General features: G+C 35.3%; 1 protein-coding gene across 2 annotated transcripts; it reads left to right on the forward strand.

The window, feature by feature from the left end:
- The first annotated feature begins 2,185 nt into the window (after nucleotides 1-2,185).
- On the forward strand, nucleotides 2,186-12,955 carry LOC112516697 (protein bem46-like). Of its 2 annotated transcripts, none has more exons than XM_025123894.1 (9): nucleotides 2,186-2,629; nucleotides 5,618-5,653; nucleotides 5,789-5,867; nucleotides 6,045-6,099; nucleotides 6,188-6,304; nucleotides 8,501-8,665; nucleotides 10,035-10,278; nucleotides 12,475-12,558; nucleotides 12,663-12,955. In XM_025123894.1, exons 1-8 carry the CDS (start codon nucleotides 2,392-2,394, stop codon nucleotides 12,489-12,491), a joined length of 951 nt encoding a protein of 316 aa, XP_024979662.1. In that variant the 5' UTR covers nucleotides 2,186-2,391; the 3' UTR covers nucleotides 12,492-12,558; nucleotides 12,663-12,955. The 2 variants fall into 2 exon arrangements, with proteins under 2 accessions (XP_024979662.1, XP_024979661.1); XM_025123893.1 differs by having other exon boundaries at nucleotides 12,679-12,955.
- The last annotated feature ends 3,493 nt before the right edge of the window (nucleotides 12,956-16,448 follow it).

Here is a 16,448-nt window from a genome sequence, read left to right on the forward strand (position 1 = left end):
TCACAATGTATCTTTTGTTTAACAGAGTCAATATTTTTAGGTATCACAGTGGTATCATAGTGGTATCACCGGAGGACGGTGGCCGGAGGCCGGAGAACGGTGGTCGGAGAGAGAAGAGAGGAGAGAAGAGAGTTTAAAAATACCAAAAATATCCTTGCATTAAGATTTTAATTTAAAATTACCAAATTTATAAATTTCCTAATTTATCTATTGATTTGTGGTTAATATTGGTTCTCACAGTTACCACAAACAACTCAGTTCTCCCTTGAATAGGCCTATATATATATATATATATATATAGGCCTAATCAAATGAAGAACTGATTAGTTTGTGGTAACTGTGAGGTCCAATCTCAACCACAAATCAACAGATAAATTAGGAAATTAATAATTATGGTAATTTAAGTTAAAATTATAATTAGAGGGCATATTAGGTATTTTTAAAAAACTCATCTCTCCCCTCTCATCTCTCCGACCTCCGGTGAAATCGGTATTACAGTATATCATAATGGGTATCACATTGTGTATTACAATGAGTATCACATTGTGTATCTTTATTTTTAAGGTTTGAGTTGGTAACTTCGTATCATAGTTGGTATCACAATGGTATCACATTATATCACAATGTGTATCAGATTGTGTATCTTTATGATTACTTGGTACCTGCCGGATTAATGTTCACCGAAGGTCGGAGATCGGAGGTCGGAGAGATGAAAGAGGAGAGAGGAGAGAAGAGTTTTTTTAAAAATACTTAAAAAGCCCTCTAATTATAATTTTAACTTAAACTACCATAATTATTAATTTCCTAATTTATCCGTTGATTAGTGGTTGAAATTGGATCTCACAGTTACCACAAACTAATCAGTTCTCTCTTGAATAAACCCCTATATAGAGAGAGAGAAAGAGAGAGATAAAAGTCATGGAGAAGAGGAATAAGTGACAACCATAGAAAAGAAAAGAAACACATCCTTTGTCGAAACAAAGAAGAAATAAACAATTTCATGGAGAGAGAGAGAGAGAGATAATATGGGAATGTGAGAAATAATAGAAGGGAGTTACATTTTGGTGACCGGTGACAGAGAGAAACATATGAAATTTCAAAAAATAATAAAATAATGATTTTTTTCTTCCAATTTTGCCATCCATTCTAATTAAACCTTACTTAAATAACATTAACTTCCCTTTTATTTACAAGTATGCCATTTTCATTCAGGCCTTTGATTTTTTTGATCTAATGGTTGTTAAGATGTTTCTCAAATTTTCATTCTTTTTTTTTAAGTTTTCTCCCGAACCTCCACACACATACAAATACATACATACATACACACACACACACACACACATATATATATATATATATAGAGAGAGAGAGAAAGATGATTGAGTTCCGATGAGAAAGAAAGTTAAAGTGAGAAGTGTAAGAATGAATTTACACTCTTAGATGTACATTAGAATGAAATGCACTGAAATGAGATGGACCAAATCAATCCTTGTATCAAACATGATTTGTAGGTGAGTTTGAGTTAAAAAATAATCAAGGGTTCAGTTCCAGCATTACACTTCTCACCTTAACAAATCAAATCATAAAATAATATCTTATTTTAGTTATTTTGATGTTATATATATATATATATATATATGTATGTATATTAGTGTGTATAAAATATTGTTTTTACTTTTTTTATATAAAAATGGACAAAAAAATAGGTAAAAGAATAAAATGACTCTTAGTTTAACGGAGTTAAAGAAGGTATTAATCAGAAAAACCATGACCAAAACAAATTGAATACCATAAGGATCATATCATAAGAATCAAAGAGAAGAATATCAAAACATAGAGACCAAGTCTACAATTCACTCTAATTTTTATTATCATAACTATTTATTCAATATAAAAATTAAAAAATAAATTAATACTTAATGGATGTTTAGGATTATTTATTTGAAACAACTTATATTTTTTTATAAAAACATTTATCAATTTATTATAAGTTAAAAGACTTTAACTTCTTTAAAACTCCTTATTACTGGTTTGATACATGCATAAGTTATTTATCCAAACATTTAAAAATACTTATTACCGATGTCACACCAAAATAAGTCAATAAATTATTTTTATAAACAATCTCAAACACCCCTAAAAATAAGTTAATAGATTAACAACAATAACTCAACATTTTTTTTTCGAAGGCAACAATACAAAGTGATCATACCAATGGAGCCATGTTTTCTTATTTCGCTTTTCCCTTTCCAGCAACGCCTGTACGGAATATCGGTTGTGAGGCCAAAAAGCATGCTCTATGCAATCTACCAGTGATACACCACCATTGATCGAGATTGGAAATACAGATACAGACTGGGAGAAAAGAGTGTGTGTGAGTGAGAGTTAACCATGGTGTCGTATATGAGCTTGTTGATGTATGGAGTCGGCGGAATTGTGGTGGCCGGAATGGCATTATTGGTGGTGTTTCAGGAAAAATTAGTTTACGTGCCGGTTTTGCCTGGTCTCACCAAGTCGTATCCAATCACTCCAGCTCGACTCCGCCTGATTTATGAAGACGTGTGGCTTACTTCTTCCGATGGTCTTCGCCTTCACTCCTGGTTCATCAAGTTCTCACCTGATTGTACAGGTCTCTATCTATAGATGCATGTTTATTTACATGTGTGTTTTAGTTGCGTGTAATTAGATTTTAATTTGCGAAAATTTGAGGTTTCTCGTGAATTAGGGTTCATTTTCTGCTATGAATCAGGTTATTTTTGATTTTGAACAATTATGGATGATTTGAATAGATTGCGTTGGGGCTGATCTTCCAGGTTAGGGTTACGAAGGAATTGTTTTTGTAAGAGCTGGATTTTAGGTTTAGAAGCACGTTTATGAGAGAGTTTCTGAACTGGATTGGAGCTTATTTAGTTCGAATTTTATACTGCTTATGATTCCTTTCATCTGCATGCATATATGCTTACATGTTTAGTTGTGGAAGAGAAAGATTAATGAAATCTGGCTTCTGTTCTTAGTTCCATGTGTGATTTTTTTGTTCAAACAGCGTCAGCTTACTAATAAGGTGAAGTTTGTATGTGTTTAATTTGATGATGAAATTTTGGCAGTATTTGGTAAAAGGTAAATAGGTGTTATATACACACTACAGATACGTACAGAGAACATGAATGTTTCTGATTGTGATTTTAGCTGTTTATTGTGTAATTTGAGTTTCAGTTGAGTGATCGCTGGAAGGGGTGAATATTTGATGAACTTGGCTTTGTAATTGGTTTGTGCTTATGTAACTATGTAGTAGTTAAACTAAGAATACAAATACGAAAAGGAAACTAGGATCGGGAATCCCCACTCTATGGAATTGGACAAACAACAAGACCTCATTCAACAATTAATATTATTTCGACTAAGGAGGGAAATGACACTAATTACCTAAAAGGCTAAAACCCTCTTTCGAGATGGGAAATGTCTCTCTATCAGAAACCATATCCACTTTCTTGGTAATTTAAAATGATAGAAGCATTAGGATCTAGCCATGACAATTTTTGACCAACACTCCTACCTATTTTCATTGGAGAACATCAATCATGCATCATGAAGTAATTATGACTAAACGATAATCCGAAACTAAACCCTAATACACTAGAGATTCTACTTCTGATGGAAGCCAGTTAACAGCAATTCAATACACTCAACCTAGCCGAAGCCCTACTTTCAACTTGCATCAATGACATAAGAATAAAGTACAACAAAGCATAAAATCAAATACGGGAGATCTAAGATTCAAAATGGAAATACATTACCATTATTGAGACCTCATAGGATATATGATTACAAGCTTGGATCTTCAATATATATAGCCTCTCTCCATTGTTATTTAAAACAAAGAAGCGAAGAGTGGAAGAAGAATAAGAGCAAGGAGGCTACATTGGATCTTGAAGAATGCCCTAAATCATCAAAAAGCTATTTAAATAGCTACAGCATAGAAGGTGAAATCCTTAAATTACCTCTCCTAATAAGTGTGTTTTTCAGCCTTCCTGAATGCAGCACAATTGTGAACCTTGCACTTGGCACAATTGTGCAGAAATCACTTAAGGTTTGTTTGATCCTCTGGACTCCCCATATGGCCCATGGTGTTTTTGTGGTTTGCAAATGGCACGACCTTGCCACACACACCTCCTTTACTTATCTTTCCACATCTTGAATCTCCCTCATCTGTGCTTAGACAAGCGAGATATGATCAAAATGCCGCATCAAGGTAAAATGTCCCAAGTATGCTACCCACGTACATGATTTTGCCTTTTGCTTATTTCGACCCCCACACACGTCCGGCAACGCTTGGTTCTACTTTTTCCATATATGCTCAGAACTCACCTTTTACGACTTGTAATCATGCCAGTGCATGCTTACTTGGAATCACACCAAAGAATCTAAAGCCCATCTTGTTTATTCGATCAAAACTTGCAACTAGAGGAAACCATAAGTCGACACAAGAAGCAATTGATGCAAATGCGATGCAAGAATGACTAAAAGGGGATGGAAGTCAATGTTAAAAACTTGAAAAGATGACAGCCCTTAACATAGTGTCTGTGAGCATGTAATTTTGTTTCATATTTGATATTTTTTTAATTATTTTGCTTTCATTTGGACAACAAGCTATGGATTGGAGATTCTCAAACATATCATAACAATCAGGGCTTGCTCAACAACTCTGCCTGACTTCAATAGCAAACCGATTGGAAGAGAATTAAATTTATCTTTGAGATTTGAATCTAGATGTTAATTTCACTTGCTATAAGTATGCGAGTGATCAACAGAAGTCAATATTCTTCATTTGGGGGTTTGGGATTGGAGGGGGGAAGGGTTAGAAGTTAGCGATATATCAACTCATCTGCAGTTGGCCTTGGTAGAAAACTCAACAGGTTGTAATGGGCCAGATTGATGATGGTCTTTTAAAATGGATACAATGACAACTTTTGATGTAGAATGGGATGGAGAAGGCTAATGGGGTGGTTGACAAGAACAAAGCTGGTGGTGAGAGAGAAAGATGGTCCCTACCTTCTCAAGGACCAGCCAAGAGAGATAAGCTCAAAAGTGTAATCAAATTATAAATCACTCTACTTTTTATGATGGTGGACTACATAACTCACTATTAGATGCTATGACATTGTAGAGGTCTAAAGTAATGAATTGGGAAAAGTTATATAAAAGAAGCAACTTTTTTTTTTCTTTCTAATAACACAAGGTATCCTAAAGATGTACTAGGATCCTAGCTCTTCTATTACTCCTGTTGAATAATTATGTTCAAACTTATCTCCTAATACTAGTACATAATTTCCAAAATTTTAATTTCACGGAGTTGCCATTGATACACTTGACCTTGCTGTCAACTTTAACTGTGATTAGCCTATGGAGAAAGCTAGTTAGATGAAAATAGGGAAAATTGGATGTTTGCGTTAACAAGGGTCTAAAGTCTTCTCTGCTAAAATGAAGTGAAAAGCATCTACCTCTACCTTCCCTACTAAAACAAAAAAACATTAACAGAACTGTGAAATATTTCTTAATTAAGCTCATTTTCTTTTATCTCAATCTTAGAACTAAGACTATAATGTTACTTTATTTGCAGGCCCAACTATTCTATTCTTCCAAGAAAATGCTGGAAGTATCCTTTTGCTTGTTGATAGATTATCTTTAGCACATGCAACCAATCGCTTAATTTCTTAACTTGACTTTGTCTTGTTATTAAAGTAAGTCTTGGTAGATTTAATTATTGGAGGACTTGACCAATGAACCGCAGATATTGCACATCGTCTTGAGATGGTGCGGATAATGTTACAGAAGTTGCATTGTAACATTTTCATGCTTTCCTACAGAGGGTATGCTGCTTTTTCATATTTTTGCAGGCGTGTTTGCTTTCAATGGGCACTCATGTCATGCTATCAATTTTTGTGTGTGTTTGAAGTGAAGGCCTCATTTCTTGCTGTCTTATCATGAACTAGCAGCGGCAGGTTGTGCTTTCCTAACTAAGTTGTGTTATATTTTACAATGAACAGGTATGGTGCTAGTGATGGTTATCCTTCTCAACAAGGAATCATAAGGGATGCTCAGGTTTCCTTCTAGCCATAATTGTTTTATGATTTTCTTTCTTCTTAAGTTATCGAAACTCTTATCAGCATGCTTTCCCCATTTTAACTAGGCTGCTCTAGATCATCTCAGTCAGAGGACAGACATTGACACTTCTCAGATAGTAGTCTTTGGAAGATCTCTTGGTGGAGCAGTTGGTGCTGTGGTTACCAAAAACAATCCTGATAAAGTATGTCCATTCTGATTTTTGATTGATCTTTTATTTTAATCCTGAATCAAAAGATGTATGGTTCAGAATAGAAGGAAAAGGAAGTAGGAGAGATAGTTTATCCATGGGTTTTGAGAAACATTTAAGGCTCAAGGAGCCGACCGGTTGATATGCTTACGATGTTTCTGAGCTAACCACGTCCACAGGTATGGGACATTAAGTTCATAAAGGGTTTTAAAATCTCTAGCAATCTTAAGAATCAATAAGATTTTTACAGACCTTCAATGTCCACCAGGAAGATAGACTATATTTATCAAGGTAATCAAGCATCCCAAGATCAATTAGTTTTCTCTGGTCATGTCAGGCTTCCTTGTGGCGGCCGGTGATCGTGGTGTGATTATTGGGCATATGGATTATGGGCTAACCTTGACGTTCTCCTCTCTTTTATCCCTTTCTTTTGTGTGTGTGGTGTGGAAGGTTGAATCTTTTACCAGACATCCACTTTTATCAGTTTGTTATCTAGAGGACCATACAGTTTAATTGTTGTCACGATTTTTACTACTTTTACAAGGAAAAAAAAGTGTAAGTTGATTTATTGATGTTAAATAGGAAGGAGTCTCGTTCGTTCGATATGAGGACAAATGGAAATGGGATCCACAAATTGTGGAGAATCAAGAAAAATGGTTTAAAAGATTGGAACCAAAGTTTTGTAAAGGGGTCTAGGAACATAAGAAGCATAAACGACACTGCACCAGAAGGATGCAAAGGAGTAGCAAACAACTATTGAACAGGCTTCTAACTTATTTTTTTACTGATCTCAACTCTAGGACCCATAGCGCAGTGCAAGGTAAGGAAGAGCGAGACACCTTAACACTCGTGTCCTATTTTGTATGGAAAAGCAATAATAAAATCCATATGACAGGCTTATCAACTTTATAAAAGAGTATCTGGTGAAAGAACATTCTGGTATTACATACATGAGTTCCATGAAAGGTCTGGAAGAATTAGGAAGGCATCTCACTGTGGTAGAAAGGACGTAGATGATGATTTGGTCAAACCCTTAATGGACAATCCTCTTATTGTTGGTGATTTTAGTGTCATCAACCATTTTGGTGTAACTGTGATTTACTTGAGATCAATTAAGGCGATGAGGCAAACATATGTGAGTTAGGAGGTGCGGAGTGCACACTTTCAAATGTTGCCCTATCACCTTAGATCGCCATAAAGCGGGGTCCTAGCGGAAGCGCCCCTAGAAAAAAAATTCGGATCTAAATTCTGAAGACTTGGATATTTCACTAAGTCGTAACTCTGAAACAATGCATATGAAGTTCTGGACCTGCATGTTCAGACTTGTATTTTTCAGACTTAGAAATCTGATAAGTCTCGACTCTGGTCCAGAGAGCCTATCGCTGAACAGGTCTTCGGCCTATCACTGAATCTGGTCTTCAGCCTATTGCTGAATGTTGTTCAGAGATAGCTCCTATCTCTGGTCAAGTATATCCAGAGATCTTGACCTTCATGTTTCAGAACTCAGATTCGGATGTAACTACCTTTCGACCTTATCCATTAACGGTTATAACCGTAAACCGCCGTTAACCGTCAATCTCTCAATTAAATATGTAAAACGAGAATCTGGGTAGAATCTCGAGTTTCACAGCCTTTGAAACAGAGAGAAAAACTTAAGAATTATTTGAATATGAAATTCGTGAACCCAAGGCTACTAAGGGTCAAATTGTTGTATTTGGAAAGTGCTTTCCTACACGATTCTTGAGTTTTATCCAGTCACTTTATCATCTCGATACCCCTTGTTCTAACACTTATATATTAACAATATCAACTTTAGGACCTACATCATAGCAGATGGTTCCTTCTCTGAACAAACGAACAGTCTAAGACTCTGAATATCTTAAGGCTAATTATTCCTACTGGAAAAGCAACAAGTGCACACTTGAGCAGCAAGCAACAGTCTAATGGCACAATGTAGAACTCTAAACATGAGAGAATTATTATGCATCATTTTCTAAAGCACTCGTTATCTATGAATCTATCGTATTGGCCTTTATATACAATTTCATGCGCCTTGCCATGGTGAAGTGTGCTCTAAGTTGTGAATTGCAGTTATTGTTTTAAGATGTAATTTCTTCCTGATGTTATACTATATGACTGTCCCAGCATAGATATAAGTAACTTTCTATCACACTTGTCTGTACATTGCAGGTTGCTGCACTAGTACTGGAGAATACTTTCACATCGATCCTAGATATGGCTGGAGTTCTACTGCCCTTTTTGAAGTGGTTTATTGGAGGAAGCATCTCTAAAGGCCCAAAAATTCTTAATTTTGTTGTACGTTCTCCCTGGAATACCATTGATGTAATCAGCCAGGTAAAACTATTAGTTTCTGGGTAGCACTTTTTGAATCCACATAGTTTGTTAATGTTCCAGGTATATAGCAGAATACCTTAAAGGTACTCATCAATTCGTGTTGCACAGTGAATAAATAAATTCCTGGTGTACAAAGGAATAGGATGTTACTTTAAACTTTCCAAACGAGCTTTATTGGGTGCTGCTGGGAGTTGCACTGATCACAGATAAGTTGAGAGGGGGAAGACTGCAGTGGTTTGGGCAAGTTAGTAGGAGACGGGGGACGTCTTCAGTGAGGAGGGTAGAAAATGTGAGGGTCAAGGGAATGGGGAGCAGAGGTAGGCTCAGGGGGACTTTGGATGAGCAGCTGAGTGTAGACATGGCAGCTTTAGCTATTTCCGAGGACATGACCTCTAACAGGAGTTAGCAAGGAGTCAGTTTAGCCCCCTTAGATGGGAGGAAGGGATCTAGTAAGGTAGAGGACAGGCGTAGGGTTAGTGAGTCGGCTGTTAGACTAGCGGTGGGGTCTGTTTAGCTCCCTGAATCGTAGGTTAGAGCAGGGGTGTGTAGTCCTTCCTGCCTTGGCTTTGTTCTCGTGTACATGTTTCCGTTTATGTGTTTTTTTGCTTGTATGTTAAATTTTTGGTTGCTTACCTCTAACTAGTATTTAATTATGCAACACCGCCTTTCTTGTTATCAAGTTCTTTTTTCATTTTCCCCCTCACTATGGACAAGCCGGGGTCTTCATGGAAACAACCACTCTACTCTTCAGGGTGGAATTTACTGTGCTTGTTTGGTTTGGTTTGATTGCTTTAAACTTCCCGAAAATTGTATATTTTGACGATAATACAAAGCTGACAAGCTTAAATCTCTCAGCGGTTTGTATGAATAAACTTTGGTGTACATTTTTTCATTGTTTTCTTTTTTTTGATGAGCTAAATAGAAATCTACGAGAATGCTGGTACACAATTCCCTTCTGTATTAGGCTTGATCCCAACCAATGGACTAATGGATATATAAATACACACACATATATATATATATATATATATATGTATATATACACATCTGAAGTCGCAATCTTTTTTGTAACCAAACAAGCTCATAGTTAATGTTGTGAATCCCTGTCCATATGCTGATTTAGTTGTAATTGCTAGAGATGACCTAAATTTTTGCATCAGTGATTACTAGCTTTAGTTTGTCAATTGCTACATAGTTAGAAAGTATCAGTTGTTTGTTCCTAACTATTGGTTGATGGTCTAATATGTGGGGTTGGTAATATCTGAAGCCTAATATGGGGTATTCTTAATTATCAAAGTTTGTAGTTCTCTTGTACTGCCTGCTTGCATATCTCACCTTTTGCTTTTTGCCTTTTGCCCTTTGGACGCAGGTTGAACAGCCAATTCTTTTCCTTTCTGGACAACGAGATGAAATGGTTCCTCCATTTCACATGCAGATGCTGTATGCTAAAGCAGCTGCACATAACAAACGATGCATCTTTGTGGACTTCCCTACTGGCATGCACATGGACACATGGCTGGCTGGTGGAGATCATTATTGGAAAACCGTCCAGACATTTATACAACAAAATGTTAGAGAAAAGAAGGATGATGAATCTCGCCTTAATACAAGTGGTATGTTTTAACAATCATCAAATGTACAGTTATTATGGTTCATATATATTTAAGTAATTATAATTGGATGATATTCCCTATTTAGTTCAAAAGCACGTAATGATTAATGTAGTTGCAAAAGGGCTTACCTTTTGGTCTGTTAATGTGCTTGAAGTTGGTTTGCACCTTGCAGTTCATATACTTGGAAAGTGAAATAAAAAAGAAGCCGGTAATTATAAATCAAGAATAAAAAAAACACTAAAAGAAGCCGGTAATTATCAAAAGATTGCTGGAATTCAACAGTAAACAAAGAAATTTCTGGTTACTCTAGAGGCCAGAGCTCTGCAAAGAAACACACTTATAATTTTCTGCTCACCTCTCCTACAACCAGAAATTTTTTCTACTAGCATAATAGGATTATTCTAGCTATGACCAAAATGCCCCTGCTGCTAACAGAATAATTTCCCCAAAAATACTAAAACACCCCTTCTAACCTCTTCTAAAATCTATAAGGTAGTGATTGGCCTGGGCTTAGGTCAGTGCACTACATAATCTTAGGCTAATATGGTGGGTTATAATTGTGCATTAATTGTATAGATACTAGTTGGCTGCTATATAAAGCCATGTGTTAATACAAGGGAAATTGTATTTTACAGAAGGTGATAAAGTTGACAATCTTGAAAAATTAATAAATAATTAGTTTAAGATAATATTAATTGTAGTAATAGACTAATAGTTAAATATTTGCAGGGATGGATTTTGTTATAAGAACTAAAATTTCCAATTTACTTTTTACTTGACAGAGGAAATCGCTGTGTTAGCATCTGCCACGTTTTTGCATAAATCATACAAATGTCAGGGTCTAACTTGTATTTTTTATAACAAAATTATCCATCTATGACAGTTAGAATCTTTTATGTAATTTACTCTTTTATGTAATTTACTTCTATCTTACTACAAATCCTTTTGTCTCCTTACTGCTCCCTTGATGTTACCCTAGTAGTCCCTTAACCGACTTCCATTGAGAATCTTCTCTACATATCGGACTGTTCGACTATTAAACAGTACAAAATGGGCCTTATAGTTATAAATTGCTAGAAAAAACTACTATTTGGGGTAGAGGACATGTCTGGATGCCTCCCACCCCCTCCCACCACAGACCCTACTTTTGAGTGAGATATCATATACTGTCGGTTTTGTTTGGTTTAGTATGGGAAGAAATCGTTTTCACTTCTGGTTCTACTCTCTTATGCCTTCATCTTCCCTTTACCGTCTCCTCTGCTAATATATTTTAAATAGTTTGTTTATACGTAGGCCCTTTGTATAATGTTAGCATTGACACAATGCAATCTGGGTCTTTGGGCTTCTGAGTTTGACCTATTTAAACAGTCCATCCTTAGTCAGGGGTAATTATTGTGGCCTAATCATAGTAGATCATGGTTTGTATGGATCATTGGCGTAAACTTCTAGTTTAACAGCAGTAGTTGGAAATTGCCAAGTTTCGCTACTTTTGGTGTTAATTTATCAATCAAATTAGAGAATCAATTGAACTAAATGTCTAAATGCAATGAACCACTTGTATTTTGTGACAATAACATATGACAATAAAGTAATTTGTTCTAGGGAATATATCGAGAAATGGAGTAATTTTTAGTTGTGCAAAATGCATCAAAATGCAACAAAGTTTGATTTAATTCCTATTTAGCATAACGATGATTTTTTTTCCTCAATAGATGAAGAAAATTTTCAAAGTTTCTTACTTTGTACCCAATTTGACCGCTAACCTGCTCATCTTGTAAAATTTGATGACATGGATATCTGTTTACAAAACCCTTGCAGAAAGGTGATGGCGAAGTGGACGATAATTTTGACATCCACGTTATCAAATGTTACAAAATCCACAGGTTAACTGTCAAATTTGGTACTAAAATAGAAAAAAGATTGGGAAAAAATGGATACACTAAATAATGACGTAGACAAACTCTGTTACATGTTTTATGCATTCTACCCTTTTTTTAATCTTATTGCCGTAGAGTGTACATGGCTCCGTTTTGTTCTTCTAATGGACGCAAAATATGGAACTTATTCTATGATTGTTTTACGATCTTAAATTCGTATTTACTTTGTTTATGTCATTGTTATACAAACCATCACTTGCACTTGCTTCCAGCTGCTTTCTAACTCCTTATCTTCTCTGGTGATTGTTTCTTCCTTCAGATTCCGACGCTCAGTGACCAACTTCTTTAAAAACGGCAGATGACAGTGTTAATCCGACCACCAATGAGCTCATAAACAAATTAGGTATTTTTTCTTTCTCTGACATTCGCTGACCAAAAGCTTCTGGTCGTTGTCATCATTCTTTTTTTTAACGATTCATCAGAAATAGGAGCGTTTTAAGTTTACAGAATTCTGGTGGTGCAGAGACGTTGCGGTAAGCCGTTAAATGACTTGGACTCGGCCTTGGATTAGAAAACATATCGAACCCTTTGTGCTGTGTTGTGAAATGATCACAAAATGTGTGAAATGTTGAAACCTAGATTTTCAAATATATATCTTAAAAACCTCTGCTAATTCGCTGATGAAGTAAAACTCTTATACGAAAAAGCCGTTTCTTGTAACTGCTGTTTGACAGAACATACGGACATCGTGTTGCCTTGCGTATTGTTGATTTTAATGCCGTAATCATTAGATTTGTTGTATATGGTATTTATGTCGTTTTTCTGTGGCCGCTATGGCTTTATATGCACCATTCGTAGGTGCGAAAGAATGGTATATGTTAGGACGAATTTGATTGGTTTGTTTTACAGTAGTTCCTAAGGGGCCGTTTACCCAATGTTTACCGAGTAAACACTTAGTGGGTAAGCGCTTACTAGCAAGAGAAATTACCCTCGCTTTATTACATAACATTCTTGACCATCAAAATGGATTGTTGGTATGCATCAAAATGCAATGTTATCGGATAAGATTATTGGTCTTTGTCATGCTCAATCGGTAAGATAAGTGGTGTCGGCAGACAGTTATCTGGTAAGTTTGTTTTTATAAAAGACGTGGCTCTGAAAGTCGTGCCTTGGTGTGAGTCTGTGAGATACGTTTCCGGTGTCATGTTAACGTTTGTGTTCAGTGTGTTGGTGTAAGCTGAGGCGTACCCCGTGTGCCATGGCATCTTAAGGCGTATGTATTATGCCGGATGTGGATCTAGATTTTCTTTAAGTGGTGGTACAATTTGATTATAGAAAGTACATACAGATTTGGTGGTTGGTTTCTTGTTTCAGTGTAGAAGGAGCCCATGTTGGGTCCTCTTTCAAAAATAAACACAAAAAGGTATATTAAAAGAACACCAAAATATAAGCTGTAAACTAAGAAATTTGACAAAAATGGGATTCGAACCCAAGCCTTCTATAAAACGGACGACATTTCCAACTCCGCCATTAAAGATTGCAACAAGAGTTCAATTTTAAACGGTATAAGAGTACCAAACAAAACAGTACGTTGATACCTTTGTAAACGTAGTTTTTTCCCCTTACGAAAGAACTATGAAATGGATGCTTCTATATGGGTTCACCCCCACATTTGAAAATGTTATTTGTTATATGGTTTTGTCTGTAATACCGGTTTGATCCGAGCTCTCTTGGAATAAGTTTAGCAGTGGATCACGAAATCTTGGTCATCTTCTCTATCTAATGAATGGGGAGTCTGCTTCCTTTTTTTTTTTCTCTTATTTTGTTGGTTTTATGACTTTTGTTTGTCTTGTTTTGATTTCTGCACTTTATAGAATCTAAGCCTTGTAGTTGTAGGCACTATATTTTACTGTTTTTTCTTCGTGTTCTAGTAAAAGTTATGAATGTCCGGTGTGGGCTTATTACCCTGACTCTAAACTTTCCTTGAATGTTGCCCGGACTCGTCTTGCTTGAAATTTTCTTTAGTGGTTGGTCTTTCTTTCTTTCCCTTTGGGAGCTTTGGTTTCTTTCTGGTGGATGTGGTTCGCCCCCACCCGAGTGCTTAATTTGTTGTTTTTAGCGTTTTTGATTTTTTTTTTTTGTCTTCATACAAGGGGCCTCCCTCCTCTGTATCAGAAAATAAAAACACCTTTATGTTATGAAAATATGTGAAACATTTATTAGTATCCAAATTAACTAACTTATGATAAAAATTAGAATAAATTAGTATTTATCAATAATTTATAGTTATCTTTGATTTGCCTTTATCCATCATATGTTGTTAGTACATCGACTTCTTAATGTCGATATCTTCATTGTTGATAGTGTTCTGATAATGATGTGATCATGTTTTGACAAATTGAAGACTTTTTATGATATGATTTTTGTTATGATAATGATATGATTTTACTGATAAATCAAAAACCAGTGATGACCATGCCTACAATTACTGGCTCTATTTGTTTACTGTGTGATTTACATCTTTTTTTTCTTATTTTATCCTTTGATATTTCTAAGAAAAAGGTAAACATTTATTTTATATTTTACTACTCCTCAGTTCTTCTAAAACAATAACTTAAAACAAAATGATAAACTTATACGTGTTCTCTAATTTACATAAAATACATATGTTCTCATTTGAAAACTAATTAGAATGATACTCGCACAATGCAGCGAGATACATTTCGATTTTAATACTTTGTTTAATTCTTTGTTCTTGTCAATATAATACGTTTTTATATGATTTTGAGAAAACAATAATGTTTTTATCTTTGAATAAAATATATATTTGAAGATATAATAAAACTTTATAAAAAATATCGATATCAATATTAAATTAACTATTTAAAAATTATCGTTTTTTGTATAATTTTTTAATTCAAATTTTTTTATTATAATCTAAGTTATGTTTAATAATGAATAATTTATTTTTGATTTAATAATATATTTTTTTATAAAAATAATAATTAAGTATTTTGTTATAAGTCAAATATTTATCCTAATTACATGTTAAAGTTTTTATATTTAAAATGAAATGTTTATCTTGTACCTGATTATGTTTATCTACAGTTAGTTATACGAATTAAAAAATGGAACTCTAATAAGTTGTACGTATATACAATTTAGGGGCTGTTTGGCAGTTGTTGAATGGTTTGATATAGAATGATTAAGAGACTCTCATGTTATAATGTAAAATGAAATATAATTGTTTGGTAATTTGTTTACGATAAAATTTGGGCGCTTAATGGTTAAGGGAGACTCATGATACAAAATCATTCAGAGGCTTTTAGAATCATTAAGAGACATTTTTCTTTTGTCAAACATAACTCACCTTTTAACGATTGACAGACTGTCTCTTAAGGGTGCGTTTGGTGCGCAGACAAGACAGGACAGGACAGGGTAGGACAGGACAGGACAGGACAGGACAGGACAGCTGTTCAGAGTTTGGTAAGACAGGACAGGACAGGACAGAACTGGTTAAAATGACCAATTTACCCCCAATGAGCAATCAGAAACAGCAAACATGAATCAAAAACAGCAAACATGAATAAAAACAGCAAACAAAATGCAGTAGCAAACATGAATCAAAAACANAAAAACAGCAAACATGAATCAAAAACAACAAACATGAATCAAAAACAGTAGCAAACAAAATCAGAAACATGAATCAAAAACCAGCAAACAAAATGAATCAGGTGCTGTTTTAGCAGATATGAACAACTACAAGATGCATCAGATTTCATCAAACCTAGCTCACGAATTCAAGAAAACAGCGAATACAGTCATCAATTAGTTGAAATTGCAAGAAACCCACTTGATGAAATCTAGAACGAAAGCTTATGTTGCAAATTCAAAAATACCTAGAATGGAAATACGTAGCCTTCATAAACCTATAATTAACAATCTCAGAAAACCCAAACMAGTCATTTGCACCACTGTACTCGAGAAGAGAAGGCGATTAACTCGCCGGCAAGCAACAGTCGGTCATTTGAAAACCATAATGCGTACCTGAGTATGGAGAGAAGAGAAGAACAGTCGGTCGCCGTCGATTAACTCGCCGGCAAGCAAYAGTCGGTCGCCATCGATGGGGTTGAAAACCTAGGGCTTTTTTTGGCAGATTGAAGCAACAGTCGGTCGCCATCGATTGGAAGGGGAACGATTGTGAAGGGGAACGATTGGGAACGATTAACAGATTGTGAAGGGGAACGATTGGAACTCGCCATCGAGATGAGATGGTCGCCGTCGATTGCACCA

Source organism: Cynara cardunculus (assembly GCF_001531365.2).
Source record: "Cynara cardunculus var. scolymus isolate 2C chromosome LG 8, CcrdV1, whole genome shotgun sequence".
Classification (NCBI taxonomy): Eukaryota; Viridiplantae; Streptophyta; class Magnoliopsida; order Asterales; family Asteraceae; genus Cynara; species Cynara cardunculus.